This window comes from Hesperophylax consimilis, unplaced genomic scaffold, assembly GCF_061612785.1.
Source record: "Hesperophylax consimilis isolate HC1 unplaced genomic scaffold, BYU_Hcon_1.0 scaffold_113, whole genome shotgun sequence".
NCBI classification, from domain to species: domain Eukaryota; kingdom Metazoa; phylum Arthropoda; class Insecta; order Trichoptera; family Limnephilidae; genus Hesperophylax; species Hesperophylax consimilis.
Genome location: NW_028301336.1, coordinates 5785 through 24373, shown reverse-complemented (window position 1 = coordinate 24373; position 18589 = coordinate 5785). Strand labels below are relative to the sequence as shown.

General features: G+C 36.1%; 1 protein-coding gene across 1 annotated transcript in view; it reads left to right on the top strand.

Moving 5' to 3' along the window:
- Nucleotides 1-18377, top strand: part of LOC149408686 (uncharacterized) — a 66530-nt gene extending 48153 nt beyond the window's left edge. Inside the window, exon 8 of the mRNA XM_089650519.1 lies at nucleotides 18314-18377. Within this exon, the coding sequence (XP_089506645.1) occupies nucleotides 18314-18377 (64 nt within the window). The remainder of the gene's footprint in view (nucleotides 1-18313) is intronic.
- Nucleotides 18378-18589: the final 212 nt, after the last annotated feature.

The following is an 18589-nucleotide window of genomic DNA, read 5'->3' as shown; positions in this document are numbered from 1 at the left end:
AATTGGAGATTTTGTGACGGAATTCGATTTATACCACGATTCTTACCACTATTCCAAAATTTCGGCCCATTTGGTACCATAGAGCCTGAGAAAACTTCTTCCACGGTTCTAACCCAAGCCTAAAATTAAAGACCAATAAAAAAGGATTTTTACAAAAAATTCAATTTTATGGAGTTTTTTGACTGAATTCAATTTGTACCTCGATTCATACCACTTTTCCAAAATTTCAGCCCGTTTGTTCCCATAGAGCCTGAAAAAACTGCTTCAAAAGTTCGAACCCAAGTCTGAAATGAGCGTCCATAAAAATCATGATTTTTTTTTAAATCCCTCTTGATGGAGATTTTGTGACTGAATTCGATTTGTACCATGCCTCAACACTTTTCCAAAAGTTCAGCCCATTTGGTACCATAGAGTCCGAAGAAAGTGCTTCCAAAGTTCGAACCCAAGTCTGAAATAAGCGTCCATAAAAATCATGATTTTTCTAATAATCAAACTAATTGGAGATTTTGTGACGGAATTCGATTTATACCACGATTCTTACCACTATTCCAAAATTTCGGCCCATTTGGTACCATAGAGCCTGAGAAAACTTCTTCCACGGTTCTAACCCAAGCCTAAAATTAGCGTCCAATAAAAAAAAGGATTTTTTCAAAAATTCAACTTTAAGGAGTTTTTTGACTGAATTCGATTTGTACCATGATCCTCACCACTTTTCCAAAATTTCATCCCATTTGGTACCATAGAGCCTGAGAAAACTGCTTCCAAAGTTCGAAACCAAGTCTGAAATAAGCGTCCATAAGAATCATGATTTTTCTAAGAATCAAACTAATTGGAGATTTTGTGACGGAATTCGATTTATACCACGATTCTTACCACTATTCCAAAATTTCGGCCCATTTGGTACCATAGAGCCTGAGAAAACTTCTTCCACGGTTCTAACCCAAGCCTAAAATTAGCGTCCAATAAAAAAAAGGATTTTTTCAAAAAATTCAACTTTTAGGAGTTTTTTGACTGAATTCGATTTGTACCATGATCCTCACCACTTTTCCTAAATTTCAGCCCATTTGGTACCATAGAGCCTGAGAAAACTGCTTCCAAAGTTCGAAACCAAGTCTGAAATAAGCGTCCATAAGAATCATGATTTTTCTAAGAATCAAACTTTATGGAGATTTTGTGACTGATTTCGATTTGGAGCATGATTCTTATCACTGTCATCGGGCACAAACGGGCTGAAATTTTGAAATAGCAATAAGAATCGTGGTAAAAATCAAAATCAGTCTTAAAATCTCCATAAAGTCTGAAATGAGCGTCCATAAAAATCATGATTTTTCTAATAATCAAACTTATTGGAGATTTTGTGACGGAATTCGATTTTTACCACGATTGCTACCACTTTTCCAAAATTTCAGCCCATTTGGTACCACAGAGCCAGAGAAAACTGCTTCCAAAGTTCGAACCCAAGTCTGAAATGAGCGTCCATAAAAATCATGATTTTTCTAATAATACTTAATACTTATTGGAGATTTTAAGAATGAATTCGATTTGAACCACGATCCTAACCACTTTTCAAAAATTTCAGCCCATTTGGTACCATAGAGCCTGAGAAAACTGCTTCGAAAAATCGAACCAATGTATGAAATGAGCTCCATAAAAGTCATGATTTTTTTAAGAATCAAATTTTACGGAGATTATGTGACTGATTTCGATTTGGAGCATGATTCTTATCACTGTTCCAAAATTCCAGCCCATTCTGTACCATAGAGCCAGACAAAACTGCTTCCAAAGTTCGAACCCAAGTCTGAAATAAGCGTCCATAAGAATCATGATTTTTCTAAGAATCAAAATTTATGGAGATTTTGTCACTGATTTCGATTTTTACCACGATACTTATTGCTATTTCAAAATTTCAGCCCGTTTGTTCCCATAGAGCCTGAAAAAACTGCTTCCAAAGTTCGAACCCAAGTCTGAAATAAGCGTCCATAAGAATCATGATTTGTCTAAGAATCAAACTTTATTGAGATTTTGTGACTGATTTCGATTTTTACCACAATTCTTATTGCTATTTCAAAATTTCAGCCGTTTTTTTCCCAGAACCTGAAAAAACTGCTTCCAAAGCTCGAACCAAAGTCTGAAATGAGCGTCCATAAAAATCATGATTTTTCTAATAATCAAACTAATTGGAGATTTTGTGACGGAATTCGATTTATACCACGATTCTTACCACTATTCCAAAATTTCGGCCCATTTGGTACCATAGAGCCTGAGAAAACTTCTTCCACGGTTCTAACCCAAGCCTAAAATTAAAGACCAATAAAAAAAGGATTTTTACAAAAAATTCAACTTTATGGAGTTTTTTGACTGAATTCGATTTGTACCTCGATTCATACCACTTTTCCAAAATTTCAGCCCGTTTGTTCCCATAGAGCCTGAAAAAACTGCTTCAAAAGTTCGAACCCAAGTCTGAAATGAGCGTCCATAAAAATCATGATTTTTTTTTAAATCCCTCTTGATGGAGATTTTGTGACTGAATTCGATTTGTACCATGCCTCAACACTTTTCCAAAAGTTCAGCCCATTTGGTACCATAGAGTCCGAAGAAAGTGCTTCCAAAGTTCGAACCCAAGTCTGAAATAAGCGTCCATAAAAATCATGATTTTTCTAATAATCAAACTAATTGGAGATTTTGTGACGGAATTCGATTTATACCACGATTCTTACCACTATTCCAAAATTTCGGCCCATTTGGTACCATAGAGCCTGAAAAAACTTCTTCCACGGTTCTAACCCAAGCCTAAAATTAGCGTCCAATAAAAAAAAGGATTTTTTCAAAAATTCAACTTATAGGATTTTTTTGACTGAATTCGATTTGTACCATGATCCTCACCACTTTTCCTAAATTTCAGCCCATTTGGTACCATAGAGCCTGAGAAAACTGCTTCCAAAGTTCGAAACCAAGTCTGAAATAAGCGTCCATAAGAATCATGATTTTTCTAAGAATCAAACTAATTGGAGATTTTGTGACGGAATTCGATTTATACCACGATTCTCACCACTATTCCAAAATTTCGGCCCATTTGGTACCATAGAGCCTGAGAAAACTTCTTCCACGGTTCTAACCCAAGCCTAAAATTAGCGTCCAATAAAAAAAAGGATTTTTTCAAAAAATTCAACTTTTAGGAGTTTTTTGACTGAATTCGATTTGTACCATGATCCTCACCACTTTTCCTAAATTTCAGCCCATTTGGTACCATAGAGCCTGAGAAAACTGCTTCCAAAGTTCGAAACCAAGTCTGAAATAAGCGTCCATAAGAATCATGATTTTTCTAAGAATCAAACTTTATGGAGATTTTGTGACTGATTTCGATTTGGAGCATGATTCTTATCACTGTCATCGGGCACAAACGGGCTGAAATTTTGAAATAGCAATAAGAATCGTGGTAAAAATCAAAATCAGTCTTAAAATCTCCATAAAGTCTGAAATGAGCGTCCATAAAAATCATGATTTTTCTAATAATCAAACTTATTGGAGATTTTGTGACTGAATTCGATTTGTACCATGATCCTCACCACTTTTCCTAAATTTCAGCCCATTTGGTACCATAGAGCCTGAGAAAACTGCTTCCAAAGTTCGAAACCAAGTCTGAAATAAGCGTCCATAAGAATCATGATTTTTCTGAGAATCAAACTTTATGGAGATTTTGTGACTGATTTCGATTTTTACCACGATTCTTATTGCTATTTCAAAATTTCAGCCCGTTTGTTCCCATAGAGCCTGAAAAAACTGCTTCCAAATTACGAACCCAAGTCTGAAATGAGCGTCCATAAAAATCATGATTTGTTTTTAAATCCCTCTTGATGGAGATTTTGTGACTGAATTCGATTTGTACCATGATCCTCACCACTTTTCCAAAATTTCAGCCCATTTGGTACCATAGACCCAGAGAAAACTGCTTCGAAAGTTCGAACCCAAGTCTGAAATGAGCGTTCATAAAAATTATGATTTTTCTAATAATCAAACTTATTGGAGATTATAAGACTGAATTCGATTTGTACCATGATCCTCACCACTTTTCCAAAAGTTCAGCCCATTTGGTACCATAGAGTCCGAAGAAAGTGCTTCCAAAGTTCGAACCCAAGTCTGAAATAAGCGTCCATAAGAATCATGATTTTTCTAAGAATAAAACTTTATGGAGATTTTGTGACTGATTTCGATTTGGAGCATGATTCTTATCACTGTTCCAAAATTTCAGACCATTTAGTACCATAGAGCCAGACAAAACTGCTTCCAAAGTTCGGACCCAAGTCTGAAATAAGCGTCCATAAGAATCATGATTTTTCTAAGAATCAAACTTTATGGAGATTTTAAGACTGATTTCGATTCTTACCACGATTCTTATTGCTATTTCAAAATTTCAGCCCGTTTGTTCCCATAGAGCCTGCAAAAACTGCTTTCAAAGTTCGAACCGAAGTCTGAAATGAGCGTCCATAAAAATCATGACTCTTCTAAGAATCAAACTTTATGGAGATTTCAAGCCTGAATTCGATTTGTACCACGATTCTTACCACTTTTCCAAAATTTCAGACCATAAAGTACCATAGAGCCAGACAAAACTGCTTCCAAAGTTCGAACCCAAGTCTGAAATGAGCTTCTAAATAAATTATGATTTTTTTAAGAATAAAACTTTATGGAGATTTTGTGACTGATTTCGATTCGAAGCATGATACTTATAACTGTTCCAAAATTTCAGCCGATTTGGTACCATAGAGCCTGAGAAAACTGCTTTGAAAAATCGAACGCATGTATGAAATGAGTTACATAAAAGTCATGATTTTTTTAAGAATCAAACTTTATGGAGATTATGTGATTGATTTCGATTTGTACCACGATTCTTTCCACTTTTCCAAAATTTCAGCCCATTTGGTACCATAGAGCCTGAGAAAACTGCTTCCAAAGTTCGAACCCAAGTCTGAAATGAGCGTCCATAAAAATTATGATTTTTCTAATAATCAAACTAATTGGAGATTTTAAGACTGAATTCGATTTGTACCATGATCCTCACCACTTTTCCAAAGTTCAGCCCACTTGGTACCATAGAGTCCGAAGAAAGTGCTTCCAAAGTTCGAACCCAAGTCTGAAATGAGCGTCCATAAAAATAATGATTTTTTTTTAAATCCCTTTTGATGGAGATTTTGTGACGGAATTCGATTTGTACAACGATTCTTACCACTTTTCCAAAATTTCATCCCATTTGGTACCATAGACCTTGAGAAAACTGCTTCCAAAGTTCGAACCCAAGTCTGAAATAAGCGTCCATAAGAATCATGATTTTTCTAAGAATCAAAATTTATGGAGATTTTGTGACTGATTTCGATTTTACCACGATTCTTATTGCTATTTCAAAATTTCAGCCGGTTTTTTCCCATAGAGCTTGAAAAAACTGCTTCCAAAGTTCGAACCCAAGTCTGAAATGAGCGTCCATAAAAATCATGACTCTTCTAAGAATCAAACTTTATGGAGATTTTGTGACTGAATTCGATTTGTACCACGATTCTTACCACTTTTCCTTTTTGAGCGTCCATAAAAATCATGACTCTTAAAAGAATCAAACTTTATGGAGATTTCAAGCCTGAATTCGATTTGTACCACGATTCTTACCACTTTTCCAAAATTTCAGACCATTAAGTACCATAGAGCCAGACAAAACTGCTTCCAAAGTTCGAACCCAAGTCTGAAATGAGCGTCCAAATAAATTATGATTTTTTTAAGAATAAAACTTTATGGAGATTTTGTGACTGATTTTGATTCGAAGCATGATACTTATCACTGTTCCAAAATTTCAGCCCATTTTGTACCATAGAGCCAGAGAAAACTGCATCAAAAGTTCGAACCCAAGTCTGAAATGAGCGTCCAAATAAATTATGATTTTTTTAAGAATGAAAACTTTTTGGAGATTTAGTGACTGATTTCGATTCGAAGCATGATACTTATCACTGTTCCAAAATTTCAGCCCATTTTGTACGGTTCTAACCCAAGTCTAAAATTAGCGTCCAATAAAAAAAAGGATTTTTTTAAAAATTCAACTTTATGGAGTTTTAAGACTGATTTCGATTTTTACCACGATTCTTATTGCCATTTCAAAATTTCAGCCGGTTTTTTCCCATAGAGCCTGAAAAAACTGCTTCCAAAGTTCGAACCCAAGTCTGAAATGAGCGTCCATAAAAATCATGACTCTTAAAAGAATCAAACTTTATGGAGATTTCAAGCCTGAATTCGATTTGTACCACGATTCTTACCACTTTTCCAAAATTTCAGACCATAAAGTACCATAGAGCCAGACAAAACTGCTTCCAAAGTTCGAACCCAAGTCTGAAGTGAGCGTCCAAATAAATTATGATTTTTTTAAAGAATCAAACTTTATGGAGATTTGTGACTGATTTCGACTCACTGTTTCGACAACTTATCACTGTTCCAAAATTTCAGCCCATTTTGTACCATAGAGCCAGAGAAAACTGCATCAAAAGTTCGAACCCAAGTCTGAAATGAGCGTCCAAATGAATTATGATTTTTTTAAGAATGAAAACTTTATGTAGATTTTGTGACTGATTTCGATTCGAAGCATGATACTTATCACTGTTCCAAAATTTCAGCCCATTTTGTACGGTTCTAACCCAATTCTAAAATTAGCGTCCAATAAAAAAAAAGGATTTTTTTAAAAATTCAACTTTATGGAGTTTTTCGACTGAATTCGATTTGTACCACGATTCTTTCCACTTTTCCAAAATTTCAGCCCATTTGGTACCATAGAGCCTGAGAAAACTGCTTCCAAAGTTCGAACCCAAGTCTGAAATGAGCGTCCATAAGAATCTCTATTTTTCTAAGAATCAAACTTTATGGGAATTTTGTGACTGAATTCAATTTATACCACGATTCTTTCCTTTTTTCCAAAATTTCAGCCCATTTGGTACCATAGACCTTGAGAAAACTGCTTCCAAAGTTCGAACTCAAGTCTGAAATAAGCGTCCATAAGAATCTTGATTTTTCTAAGAATCAAACTTTATGGAGATTTTTTGACTGATTTTGATTTGGAGCATGATTCTTATCACTGTTCCAAAATTTCAGCCCATTTTGTACGGTTCTAACCCAATTCTAAAATAAGCGTCCAATAAAAAAAAAGGATTTTTTTAAAAATTCAACTTTATGGAGTTTTTCGACTGAATTCGATTTGTACCACGATTCTTTCCACTTTTCCAAAATTTCAGCCCATTTGGTACCATAGAGCCTGAGAAAACTGCTTCCAAAGTTCGAACCCAAGTCTGAAATGAGCGTCCATAAAAATTATGATTTTTCTAATAATCAAACTAATTGGAGATTTTAAGACTGAATTCGATTTGTACCATGATCCTCACCACTTTTCCAAAGTTCAGCCCACTTGGTACCATAGAGTCCGAAGAAAGTGCTTCCAAAGTTCGAACCCAAGTCTGAAATGAGCGTCCATAAGAATCATGATTTTTCTAAGAATCAAACTTTATGGAGATTTTAAGACTGATTTCGATTTTTACCACGATTCTTATTGCCATTTCAAAATTTCAGATGGTTTTTTCCTATAGAGCCTGAAAAAACTGCTTCCAAAGTTCGAACCCAAGTCTGAAATGAGCGTCCATAAAAATCATGACTCTTCTAAGAATCAAACTTTATGGAGATTTCAAGCCTGAATTCGATTTGTACCACGATTCTTACCACTTTTCCAAAATTTCAGACCATAAAGTACCATAGAGCCAGACAAAACTGCTTCCAAAGTTCGAACCCAAGTCTGAAGTGAGCGTCCAAATAAATTATGATTTTTTTAAGAATCAAACTTAATGGAGATTTGTGACTGATTTCGACTCGAAGCATGGTACTTATCACTGTTCCAAAATTTCAGCCAATTTTGTACTATAGAGCCAGAGAAAACTGCATCAAAAATTCGAACCCAAGTCTGAAATGAGCGTCCAAATAAATTATGATTTTTTTAAGAATCAAACTTTATGGAAATTTTGTGAATGAATTCGATTTGTACCACGATTCTTACCACTTTTCCAAAATTTCAGACCATTTGGTACCATAGAGCCAGAGAAAACTGCTTCCAAAAATCGAACCCAAGTCTGAAATGAGCGTCCATAAGAATCTCTATTTTTCTAAGAATCAAACTTAATGGGAATTTTGTGACTGAATTCAATTTATACCACGATTCTTTCCTTTTTTCCAAAATTTCAGCCCATTTGGTACCATAGACCTTGAGAAAACTGCTTCCAAAGTTCGAACTCAAGTCTGAAATAAGCGTCCATAAGAATCTTGATTTTTCTAAGTATCAAACTTTATGGAGATTTTTTGACTGATTTTGATTTGGAGCATGATTCTTATCACTGTTCCAAAATTTCAGACCATTCAGTACCATAGAGCCAGACAAAACTGCTTCCAAAGTTCGAACCCAAGTCTGAAATAAGCGTCCATAAGAATCATGATTTTTCTAAGAATCAAACTTTATGGAGATTTTAAGACTGATTTCGATTTTTACCACGATTCTCATTGCTATTTCAAATTTTCAGCCCGTTTGTTCCCATAGAGCCTGAAAAAACTGCTTTCAAAGTTCGAACCCAAGTCCGAAATGAGGGTCCATAAAAATCATGACTCTTCTAAGAATCAAACTTAATGGATTTTTCAAGACTGAATTCGATTTTAACCACGATTCTTACCACTTTTCCAAAATTTTAGACCATTAAGTACCATAGAGCCAGACAAAACTGCTTCCAAAGTTCGAACCCAAGTCTGAAATGAGCGTCCAAATAAATTATGATTTTTTTAAGAATAAAACTTTATGGAGATTTTGTGACTGATTTTGATTCGAAGCATGATACTTATCACTGTTCCAATATTTCAGCCCATTTTGTACCATTGAGCCAGAGAAAACTGCATCAAAAGTTCGAACCCAAGTCTGAAATGAGCGTCCAAATAAATTATGATTTTTTTAAGAATAAAACTTTATGTAGATTTTGTGACTGATTTCGATTCGAAGCATGATACTTATCACTGTTCCAAAATTTCAGTCCATTTGGTATCACAGAGCCAGAGAAAACTGCTTCCAAAGTTCGAACCCAAGTCTGAAATGAGCGTCCAAATAAATTATGATTTTTTTAAGAATTAAACTTTATGGAAATTTTGTGACTGAAATCGATTTGTACCACGATCCTCACCACTTTTCAAAAATTTCAGCCCATTTGGTACCATAGAGCCTTAGAAAACTGCTTCGAAAAATCGAACCCATGTATGAAATGAGCTCCATAAAAGTCATGATTTTTTTAAGAATCAAACTTTATTGAGATTATGTGATTGATTTCGATTTGTACCTCGATTCTTTCCACTTTTCAAAAATTTCAGCCCATTTGGTACCACAGAGCCAGAGAAATTTGCTTCCAAAGTTCGAACCCAAGTCTGAAATGAGCGTCCATAAAAATCATGATTTTTCTAATAACTTATTGGAGATTTTAAGACTGAATTCGATTTGTACCACGATCCTCACCACTTTTCAAAAATTTCAGCCCATTTGGTACCATAGAGCCTGAGAAAGTGCTTCCAAAGTTCGAACCCAAGTCTGAAATGAGCGTCCATAAAAATAATGATTTTTAAAAAATCCCTTTTGATGGAGAGTTCGAACCCAAGTCTAAAATGAGCGTCCAAATAAATTATGATTTTTTTAAGAATCAAACTTTATGGAAATTTTGTGACTGAATTCGATTTGTACCACGATTCTTACCACTTTTCCAAAATTTCTGACCATTTGGTACCGTAGAGCCTTAGAAAACTGCTTCGAAAAATCGAACCCATGTATGAAATGAGCTCCATAAAAGTCATGATTTTTTTAAGAATCAAACTTTATTGAGATTATGTGATTGATTTCGATTTGTACCTCGATTCTTTCCACTTTTCAAAAATTTCAGCCCATTTGGTACCACAGAGCCAGAGAAATTTGCTTCCAAAGTTCGAACCCAAGTCTGAAATGAGCGTCCATAAAAATCATGATTTTTCTAATAATCAAACTTATTGGAGATTTTAAGACTGAATTCGATTTGTACCACGATCCTCACCACTTTACAAAAATTTCAGCCCATTTGGTACCATAGAGCCTGAGAAAGTGCTTCCAAAGTTCGAACCCAAGTCTGAAATGAGCGTCCATAAAAATAATGATTTTTAAAAAATCCCTTTTGATGGAGAGTTCGAACCCAAGTCTAAAATGAGCGTCCAAATAAATTATGATTTTTTTAAGAATCAAACTTTATGGAAATTTTGTGACTGAATTCGATTTGTACCACGATTCTTACCACTTTTCCAAAATTTCTGACCATTTGGTACCATAGAGCCAGAGAAAACTGCTTCCAAAAATCGAACCCAAGTCTGAAATGAGCGTCCATAAGAATCTCTTTTTTTCTAAGAATAAAACTTTATGGGAATTTTGTGACTGAATTCAATTTATACCACGATTCTTTCCTTTTTTCCAAAATTTCAGCCCATTTGGTACCATAGACCTTGAGAAAACTGCTTTCAAAGTTCGAACTCAAGTCTGAAATAAGCGTCCATAAGAATCTTGATTTTTCTAAGAATCAAACTTTATGGGGATTTTTTGACTGATTTCGATTTGGAGCATGATTCTTATCACTGTTCCAAAATTTCAGACCATTTAGTACCATAGAGCCAGACAAAACTGCTTCCAAAGTTCGAACCCAAGTCTGAAATAAGCGTCCATAAGAATCATGATTTTTCTAAGAATCAAACTTAATGGAGATTTCAAGACTGAATTAGATTTGTACCACGATTCTTACCACTTTTCCAAAATTTCAGACCATTAAGTACCATAAAGCCAGAGAAAACTGCATCAAAAGTTCGAACCCAAGTCTGAAATGAGCGTCCAAATAAATTATGATTTTTTTAAGAATTAAACTTTATGGAAATTTTGTGACTGAAATCGATTTGTACCACGATTCTTACAACTTTTCCATAATTTCAGCCCATTTGGTACCACAGAGCCAGAGAAAACTGCTTCCAAAGTTCGAACCCAAGTCTGAAATGAGCGTCCATAAAAATCATGATTTTTCCAATAATCAAACTTATTGGAGATTTTAAGACTGAATTCGATTTGTACCACGATCCTCACCACTTTTCAAAAATTTCAGCCCATTTGGTACCATAGAGCCTTAGAAAAATCGAGCCCATGTATGAAATGAGCTCCATAAAAGTCATGATTTTTTTAAGAATCAAACTTTATTGAGATTATGTGATTGATTTCGATTTTCACCTCGATTCTTTCCACTTTTCAAAAATTTCAGCCCATTTGGTACCACAGAGCCAGAAAAATTTGCTTCCAAAGTTCGAACCCAAGTCTGAAATGAGCGTCCATAAAAATCATGATTTTTCTAATAATCAAACTTATTGGAGATTTTAAGACTGAATTCGATTTGTACCACGATCCTCACCACTTTTCAAAAATTTCAGCCCATTTGGTACCATAGAGCCAGAGAAAACTGCTTCCAAAGTTCGAACCCATGTCTGAAATGAGCGTCCATAAAAGTCATGATTTTTCTAATAATCAAACTTATTGGAGATTTTAAGACTGAATTCGATTTGTACCACGATCCTCACCACTTTTCAAAAATTTCAGCCCATTTGGTACCATAGAGCCTGAGAAAGTGCTTCCAACGTTCGAACCCAAGTCTGAAATGAGCGTCCATAAAAATAATGATTTTTAAAAAATCCCTTTTGATGGAGTGTTCGAACCCAAGTCTGAAATGAGCGTCCAAATAAATTATGATTTTTTTAAGAATCAAACTTTATGGAAATTTTGTGACTGAATTCGATTTGTACCACGATTCTTACCACTTTTCCAAAATTTCAGCCCATTTGGTACCACAGAGCCAGAGAAAACTGCTTACAAAGTTCGAACCCAAGTCTGAAATGAGCGTCCATAAAAGTCATGATTTTTCTAATAATCAAACTTATTGGAGATTATAAGACTGAATTCGATTTGTACCACGATCCTCACCACTTTTCAAAAATTTCAGCCCATTTGGTACCATAGACCTTGAGAAAACTGCTTCCAAAGTTCGTACTCAAGTCTGAAATAAGCGTCCATAAGAATCTTGATTTTTCTAAGAATCAAACTTTATGGAGATTTTGTGACTGATTTCGATTTGGAGCATGATTCTTATCACTGTTCCAAAATTTCAGACCATTTAGTACCATAGAGCCAGACGAAACTGCTTCCAAAGTTCGAACCCAAGTCTGAAATGAGCGTCCATAAAAATAATGATTTTTCTAATAATCAAACATATTGGAGATTTTAAGACTGAATTCGATTTGTACCACGATCCTCACCACTTTTCAAAAATTTCAGCCCATTTGGTACCATAGAGCCTTAGAAAAATCGAGCCCATGTATGAAATGAGCTCCATAAAAGTCATGATTTTTTTAAGAATCAAACTTTATTGAGATTATGTGATTGATTTCGATTTTCACCTCGATTCTTTCCACTTTTCAAAAATTTCAGCCCATTTGGTACCACAGAGCCAGAAAAATTTGCTTCCAAAGTTCGAACCCAAGTCTGAAATGAGCGTCCATAAAAATCATGATTTTTCTAATAATCAAACTTATTGGAGATTTTAAGACTGAATTCGATTTGTACCACGATCCTCACCACTTTTCAAAAATTTCAGCCCATTTGGTACCATAGAGCCAGAGAAAACTGCTTCCAAAGTTCGAACCCATGTCTGAAATGAGCGTCCATAAAAGTCATGATTTTTCTAATAATCAAACTTATTGGAGATTTTAAGACTGAATTCGATTTGTACCACGATCCTCACCACTTTTCAAAAATTTCAGCCCATTTGGTACCATAGAGCCTGAGAAAGTGCTTCCAACGTTCGAACCCAAGTCTGAAATGAGCGTCCATAAAAATAATGATTTTTAAAAAATCCCTTTTGATGGAGTGTTCGAACCCAAGTCTGAAATGAGCGTCCAAATAAATTATGATTTTTTTAAGAATCAAACTTTATGGAAATTTTGTGACTGAATTCGATTTGTACCACGATTCTTACCACTTTTCCAAAATTTCAGCCCATTTGGTACCACAGAGCCAGAGAAAACTGCTTACAAAGTTCGAACCCAAGTCTGAAATGAGCGTCCATAAAAGTCATGATTTTTCTAATAATCAAACTTATTGGAGATTATAAGACTGAATTCGATTTGTACCACGATCCTCACCACTTTTCAAAAATTTCAGCCCATTTGGTACCATAGACCTTGAGAAAACTGCTTCCAAAGTTCGTACTCAAGTCTGAAATAAGCGTCCATAAGAATCTTGATTTTTCTAAGAATCAAACTTTATGGAGATTTTGTGACTGATTTCGATTTGGAGCATGATTCTTATCACTGTTCCAAAATTTCAGACCATTTAGTACCATAGAGCCAGACGAAACTGCTTCCAAAGTTCGAACCCAAGTCTGAAATGAGCGTCCATAAAAATCATGATTTTTCTAATAATCAAACATATTGGAGATTTTAAGACTGAATTCGATTTGTACCACGATCCTCACCACTTTTCAAAAATTTCAGCCCATTTGGTACCATAGAGCCTTAGAAAACTGCTTCGAAAAATCGAACCCATGTATGAAATGAGCTCCATAAAAGTCATGATTTTTTTAAGAATCAAACTTAACGGTACCACAGAGCCAGAGAAAACTGCTTCCAAAGTTCGAACCCAAGTCTGAAATGAGCGTCCATAAAAGTCATGATTTTTCTAATAATCAAACTTATTGGAGATTATAAGACTGAATTCGATTTGTACCACGATCCTCACCACTTTTCAAAAATTTCAGCCCATTTGGTACCATAGACCTTGAGAAAACTGCTTCCAAAGTTCGTACTCAAGTCTGAAATAAGCGTCCATAAGAATCTTAATTTTTCTAAGAATTAAACTTTATGGAGATTTTGTGACTGATTTCGATTTGGAGCATGATTCTTATCACTGTTCCAAAATTTCAGCCCATTTGGTACCACAGAGCCAGAGAAAACTGCTTCCAAAGTTTTAACCCAAGTCTGAAATGAGCGTCCACAAAAGTCATGATTTTTCTAATAATCAAACTTATTGGAGATTTTAAGACTGAATTCGATTTGTACCACGATCCTCACCACTTTTCAAAAATTTCAGCCCATTTGGTACCATAGAGCCTTAGAAAACTGCTTCGAAAAATCGAACCCATGTATGAAATGAGCTCCATAAAAGTCATGATTTTTTGAAGAATCAAACTTTATTGAGATTATGTGATTGATTTCGATTTGTACCACGATTCTTTCAGTTAGGTTAGGTTAGGTTAGGTTAGGTTAGGTTAGGTTAGGTTAGGTTAGGTTAGGTTAGGTTAGGTTAGGTTAGGTTAGGTTAGGTTAGGTTTGTTTAGGTTAGGTTAGGTTAGGTTAGGTTAGGTTAGGTTAGGTTAGGTTAGGTTTTTTTTTTTTTTTCCTTTGGGTGTTCTCTGTTTTTTACCTTGTCTATTATTTATCAAGGTTTCTTTAAACTATTTGATTTTTTAATGAGCTATTGAGTTTAATTTTTTCATGTATGTTGTAATAGGTAAGTATGTCATTGTATGTTGGGATAGGTAAGGGTTCATGTTATTTTTTAGAGAGGTTAGTGGGACTATCTGACATGGGCTATCCATTACTCCAACATTTGTTTGACAGCATGAGGGAACCATGTAAAACCTCAGCCGGAGTAGTTTTGTGAATCTGAAAGAAAATTGTGGATGTTCTGTTAAGATTATAATTGCTTACCCTCTTAACAGAACCATTTGTAGGATAGGAAGTGTTCTTTAGCGCTCTTGGTTCGTGATTTCTTGCGTTAGCCATGTTTTAGATTGATCGGATAGCTATAGTGATCGTGCTTAATGTGATTTAAATTTATTTTTATGTCTTTTGATTATTATTTATTTTGTTCCTTAATTTTTGTCATGATGTTTTTTGCGAACTTAATGAAGATTTTTCGGAGAGGTATAATTTTTATGACATCAGAAATGTCAGTAAAGTTCATATCTCTTCTCTGGCATTCTTTGGTCATTTGCCATCTTTCCATCGTGAACATTGGGCAGTCTAGCAACAGATGTTTCACTGTTTGGTCCGATAGTTTGTCACACGGGCATGCGGGACTATCTTTCAGCTTGAATCTGTGAAGGTAGGATAGGTTTGCTCCGTGACCGGTAAGGATTTGTTTGAGTTCAAAAGTTGGAGTTTTCTTATTACCAAACTCTTTGGTTTCTGTTATACTCCTGAAAAATAGCCGTGTTCCTTTAACTGTATCAGAGTTATTATACCTTTGGTCCCATTCTTCGAGAATTGCCTCCTTTATTTTGAACTTTGCGTAGCTCAGTGGGAATTTTGAATAGAGTTTTTGTGTTTTGCTTTTTAATGCAGCGTCTTTTGCTAGCTCGTCTGCTCTTTCATTTCCATGGATTCCATTGTGCCCGCGTATCCATAAAAATTAACAGGTAGACCCTCTTTCTCTCAAGACTTGAGCCGAGCATTGTATATTGAAGACCATAGGGTTGGTAGGTGTCCCTGACTCTAGTGCGTGTGCAGCGCTTTGTGAGTCTGTTAAGACGTTAACTTTTTCCCAATGCTTTTGCTGTTTGTTGACCCACTCTAGTGCTTGCATTATTGCGAAAAGCTCTGCTTGAAATACTGAGCAGTAATCTGCCAGGGGCAGTTTCTTTGCTGTAATTTCTCCGCTAGCATTGAACACTGTGTAGGCCGCACCCACTTTTCCTCCAGTTTTACTTCCATCTGTGTATATATCTATTTCGTTCTCTTCAAAGGAGTTTCTCTCGTATGTCCTTGGAAAGATGACATGTTCTCCAATTTGTTTACTAGGGTGAGGTAGATGAGTAACCTTTACGATTCCCTGGTACTTTTTATCGTCAGGTAGTAGATGCAAAGTTCTGTTCCTTTTTGTCTCACCGATAAGTCTGAGTTCTTTGAGTTTTAGGTCCAAAGGTGTTAGTCCCCCAATTGCCTGCACAGAAGTAAGGGACACAGTGCGGTAGGCTTTACATATTCTAATGCCGATGGCCCTTTGGACTCTATCTAGTTTTTTGCGAATATTTTTTCGTTTTGCAGCTGTTGCCCATACCGTCGCGGCGTAAGTTATTATTGGTTCGACTACTCCTATGTAGATTGTCCTTAATATCTCAGAACTTAGTCCCCAAGTAGGTTTTGCCATAAATGCAAGTTTCTTGGTTATATTGACAGCTTTTTGGCATACCATGTCCACATGCTTGCTCCAATTTAACTTGTCGTCTATGACTATCCCTAAAATTTTGCAATCCCGAGAAAGTGGAACAATTTTACCATTCATCACAATGTTTGGTGGGAGTGTTTTCCTCTTACTGATGAATAGTGCTTTTGTTTTTTCCTCCGAGAATTGCAGTTTTACTTTTTCCCCCCAGTCTGTTATAAAGGAGAGAGTATCTTGAATTATTTTCTGTAGTTCTGCCGTATCTTTATGAATTATTATAACTAAGACGTCGTCAGCAAATGCCTGTATGCGTACGTTAGAGTCAAATTTGAGATTTAGCAGTTCGTCCAGAACTATGTTCCATAGAATCGGTCCACAGGCAGATCCTTGTATACAGCCCTTGTTCGAGTGTTTTTGTGCCCACGCGCCTGCGTAAATTGTTTCTACCATTCTGTCCGACAGGTAGTCTTTAAAAACTTTGTATATGTTTAGTGGACAGTCTTTTTTGGCTAATTGCATTTTAAGGTGGGGCCACCACGCGTTGTCGAATGCCCCCTTTATGTCCAGTGATATTAGGCATGCATGAAGTCCTTCTTTATTCGCTTTCTTGATGTGGTTGACGGCATCAAGCATTGCGTCTTCTGTGCTTTTTTGTTGCGTGAACCCGTATTGGTTTGAATTAAGTTTCCCCTTCGTGCTGAAGTGCCAGGTTACTCTCTTGATGAGTAATTTCTCTAGTACCTTGCCAAATACCGGGAGAAGACCTATAGGTCTGTATGTAGAGATGTTACCGTAGTCTTCTTTTCCCGGCTTTGGAATTACCTTGATTCTAGCGACCTTTCAAAGGATTGGGAAGCAGCCAATTCGGAGGCACGCGTTGTGTAATGCCGTAAAAATTTCTGGAACACTTTCGAACGCCTTTTGGCATATATCGGCTGTAAAGTGATCTCTTCCTGGGGACTTCTTTATATCTATGGATACAAGTATTTTCCTTATTTCGGATCTTGTAAATGGGGGGTCAATTTCGCTAAGGCGGTCTTCTTCCTCATTATTCCGAATACGTATTTGTTCCGCTGTTTCCCTGACTGGAGAGTCATTAGGGAAGAAATGATCTAAAAGTGTGGACGCCGTCTCTTGGGCTGACGTTGTGGACACTGAATTGACTTGAAGCGTTTCCGGTGGTGACTTTTGTGTTGCCTTAAGTACTCTTAGTACCGTGGACCAGACTGTATCTTTTCCTTGATTGCTGCAAAATTCTTTCCAGTTTTGTATTTTTGCTGTAGCAATTTCCTCCTTGTATTGTTCTTTTAGCTCGAGGTAGGCTGGTAGTGTGACCGCATCTCTTCTTGCTGGTCCTGAGTTCATTAGCTTCCTCTTTGCGGCGAGAACGTCTTTTTTCAGCTTTTCCAATTTATCATTCCACCAGGGGCAGATTTTTTGTCTAGATTTTTTCAGTGGAGGGATTGCCATTCTGCATGCATCCGACATGGCATCCATGAGGTCTGAGACTTGTCTGTTGAGGGAACCAGGTTGATTGTTCGCTTCAATTGCCTGAACTGTTATTCCCTTGCCTTCAACATTGGATTTTAGAGACTTGTCGAATTCCATCCAATCTGCCTTATTGGTCTTATATAGGAATGTTGATTTTGGAATTTCTTCTGTAGATGATTTATTGAATTGCGCGTTGAAAGTTATTCCATTATGGTCCGACATGGCAGCGATTCTTTTGTCTACTTTCCAGTTCTTTATGTGTCCAATTACGCTGTCGGAACACAAGGTTACGTCGATCACGCTGCTCAGTAGCATGTTTTGTCGAACGGTTTCAAATGTCGGTGTTGTTCCTTCGTTGACGATATGTAGGTGTTTCTGGGCAATAAAGTCGCTCAGTTTGTCGCCTCTTTTGTCTGTCTTTTTGCTGCCCCACCATATACTTTTTGCATTGACATCCGCTCCAATGATTATTTTCTTGTTGTGAGTGTCTATTATCCTGTTCGATTTTTCTAGGCTGAAGTCGATATCTTCATTTGGGGGACAGTATATTGATCCTATGATTAGTGGGGTTCCCTGAATTTGCGCTTCAATAAATATATTACAGTTGTTGCTGAATTTGTGGAGTAGAATACAGGTGTCAGCGATACTTTTATTTAATACTATTATTGCAGCCTTTACTAGGCAGTCCACACTTGTTTTTTGAAAGATGAGTCCGTTGAAGGATGATTTATTATTTTTTCCTGTATTTCCTGTATACGGCTCCTGTATGATCACGATATCTATTTTTCT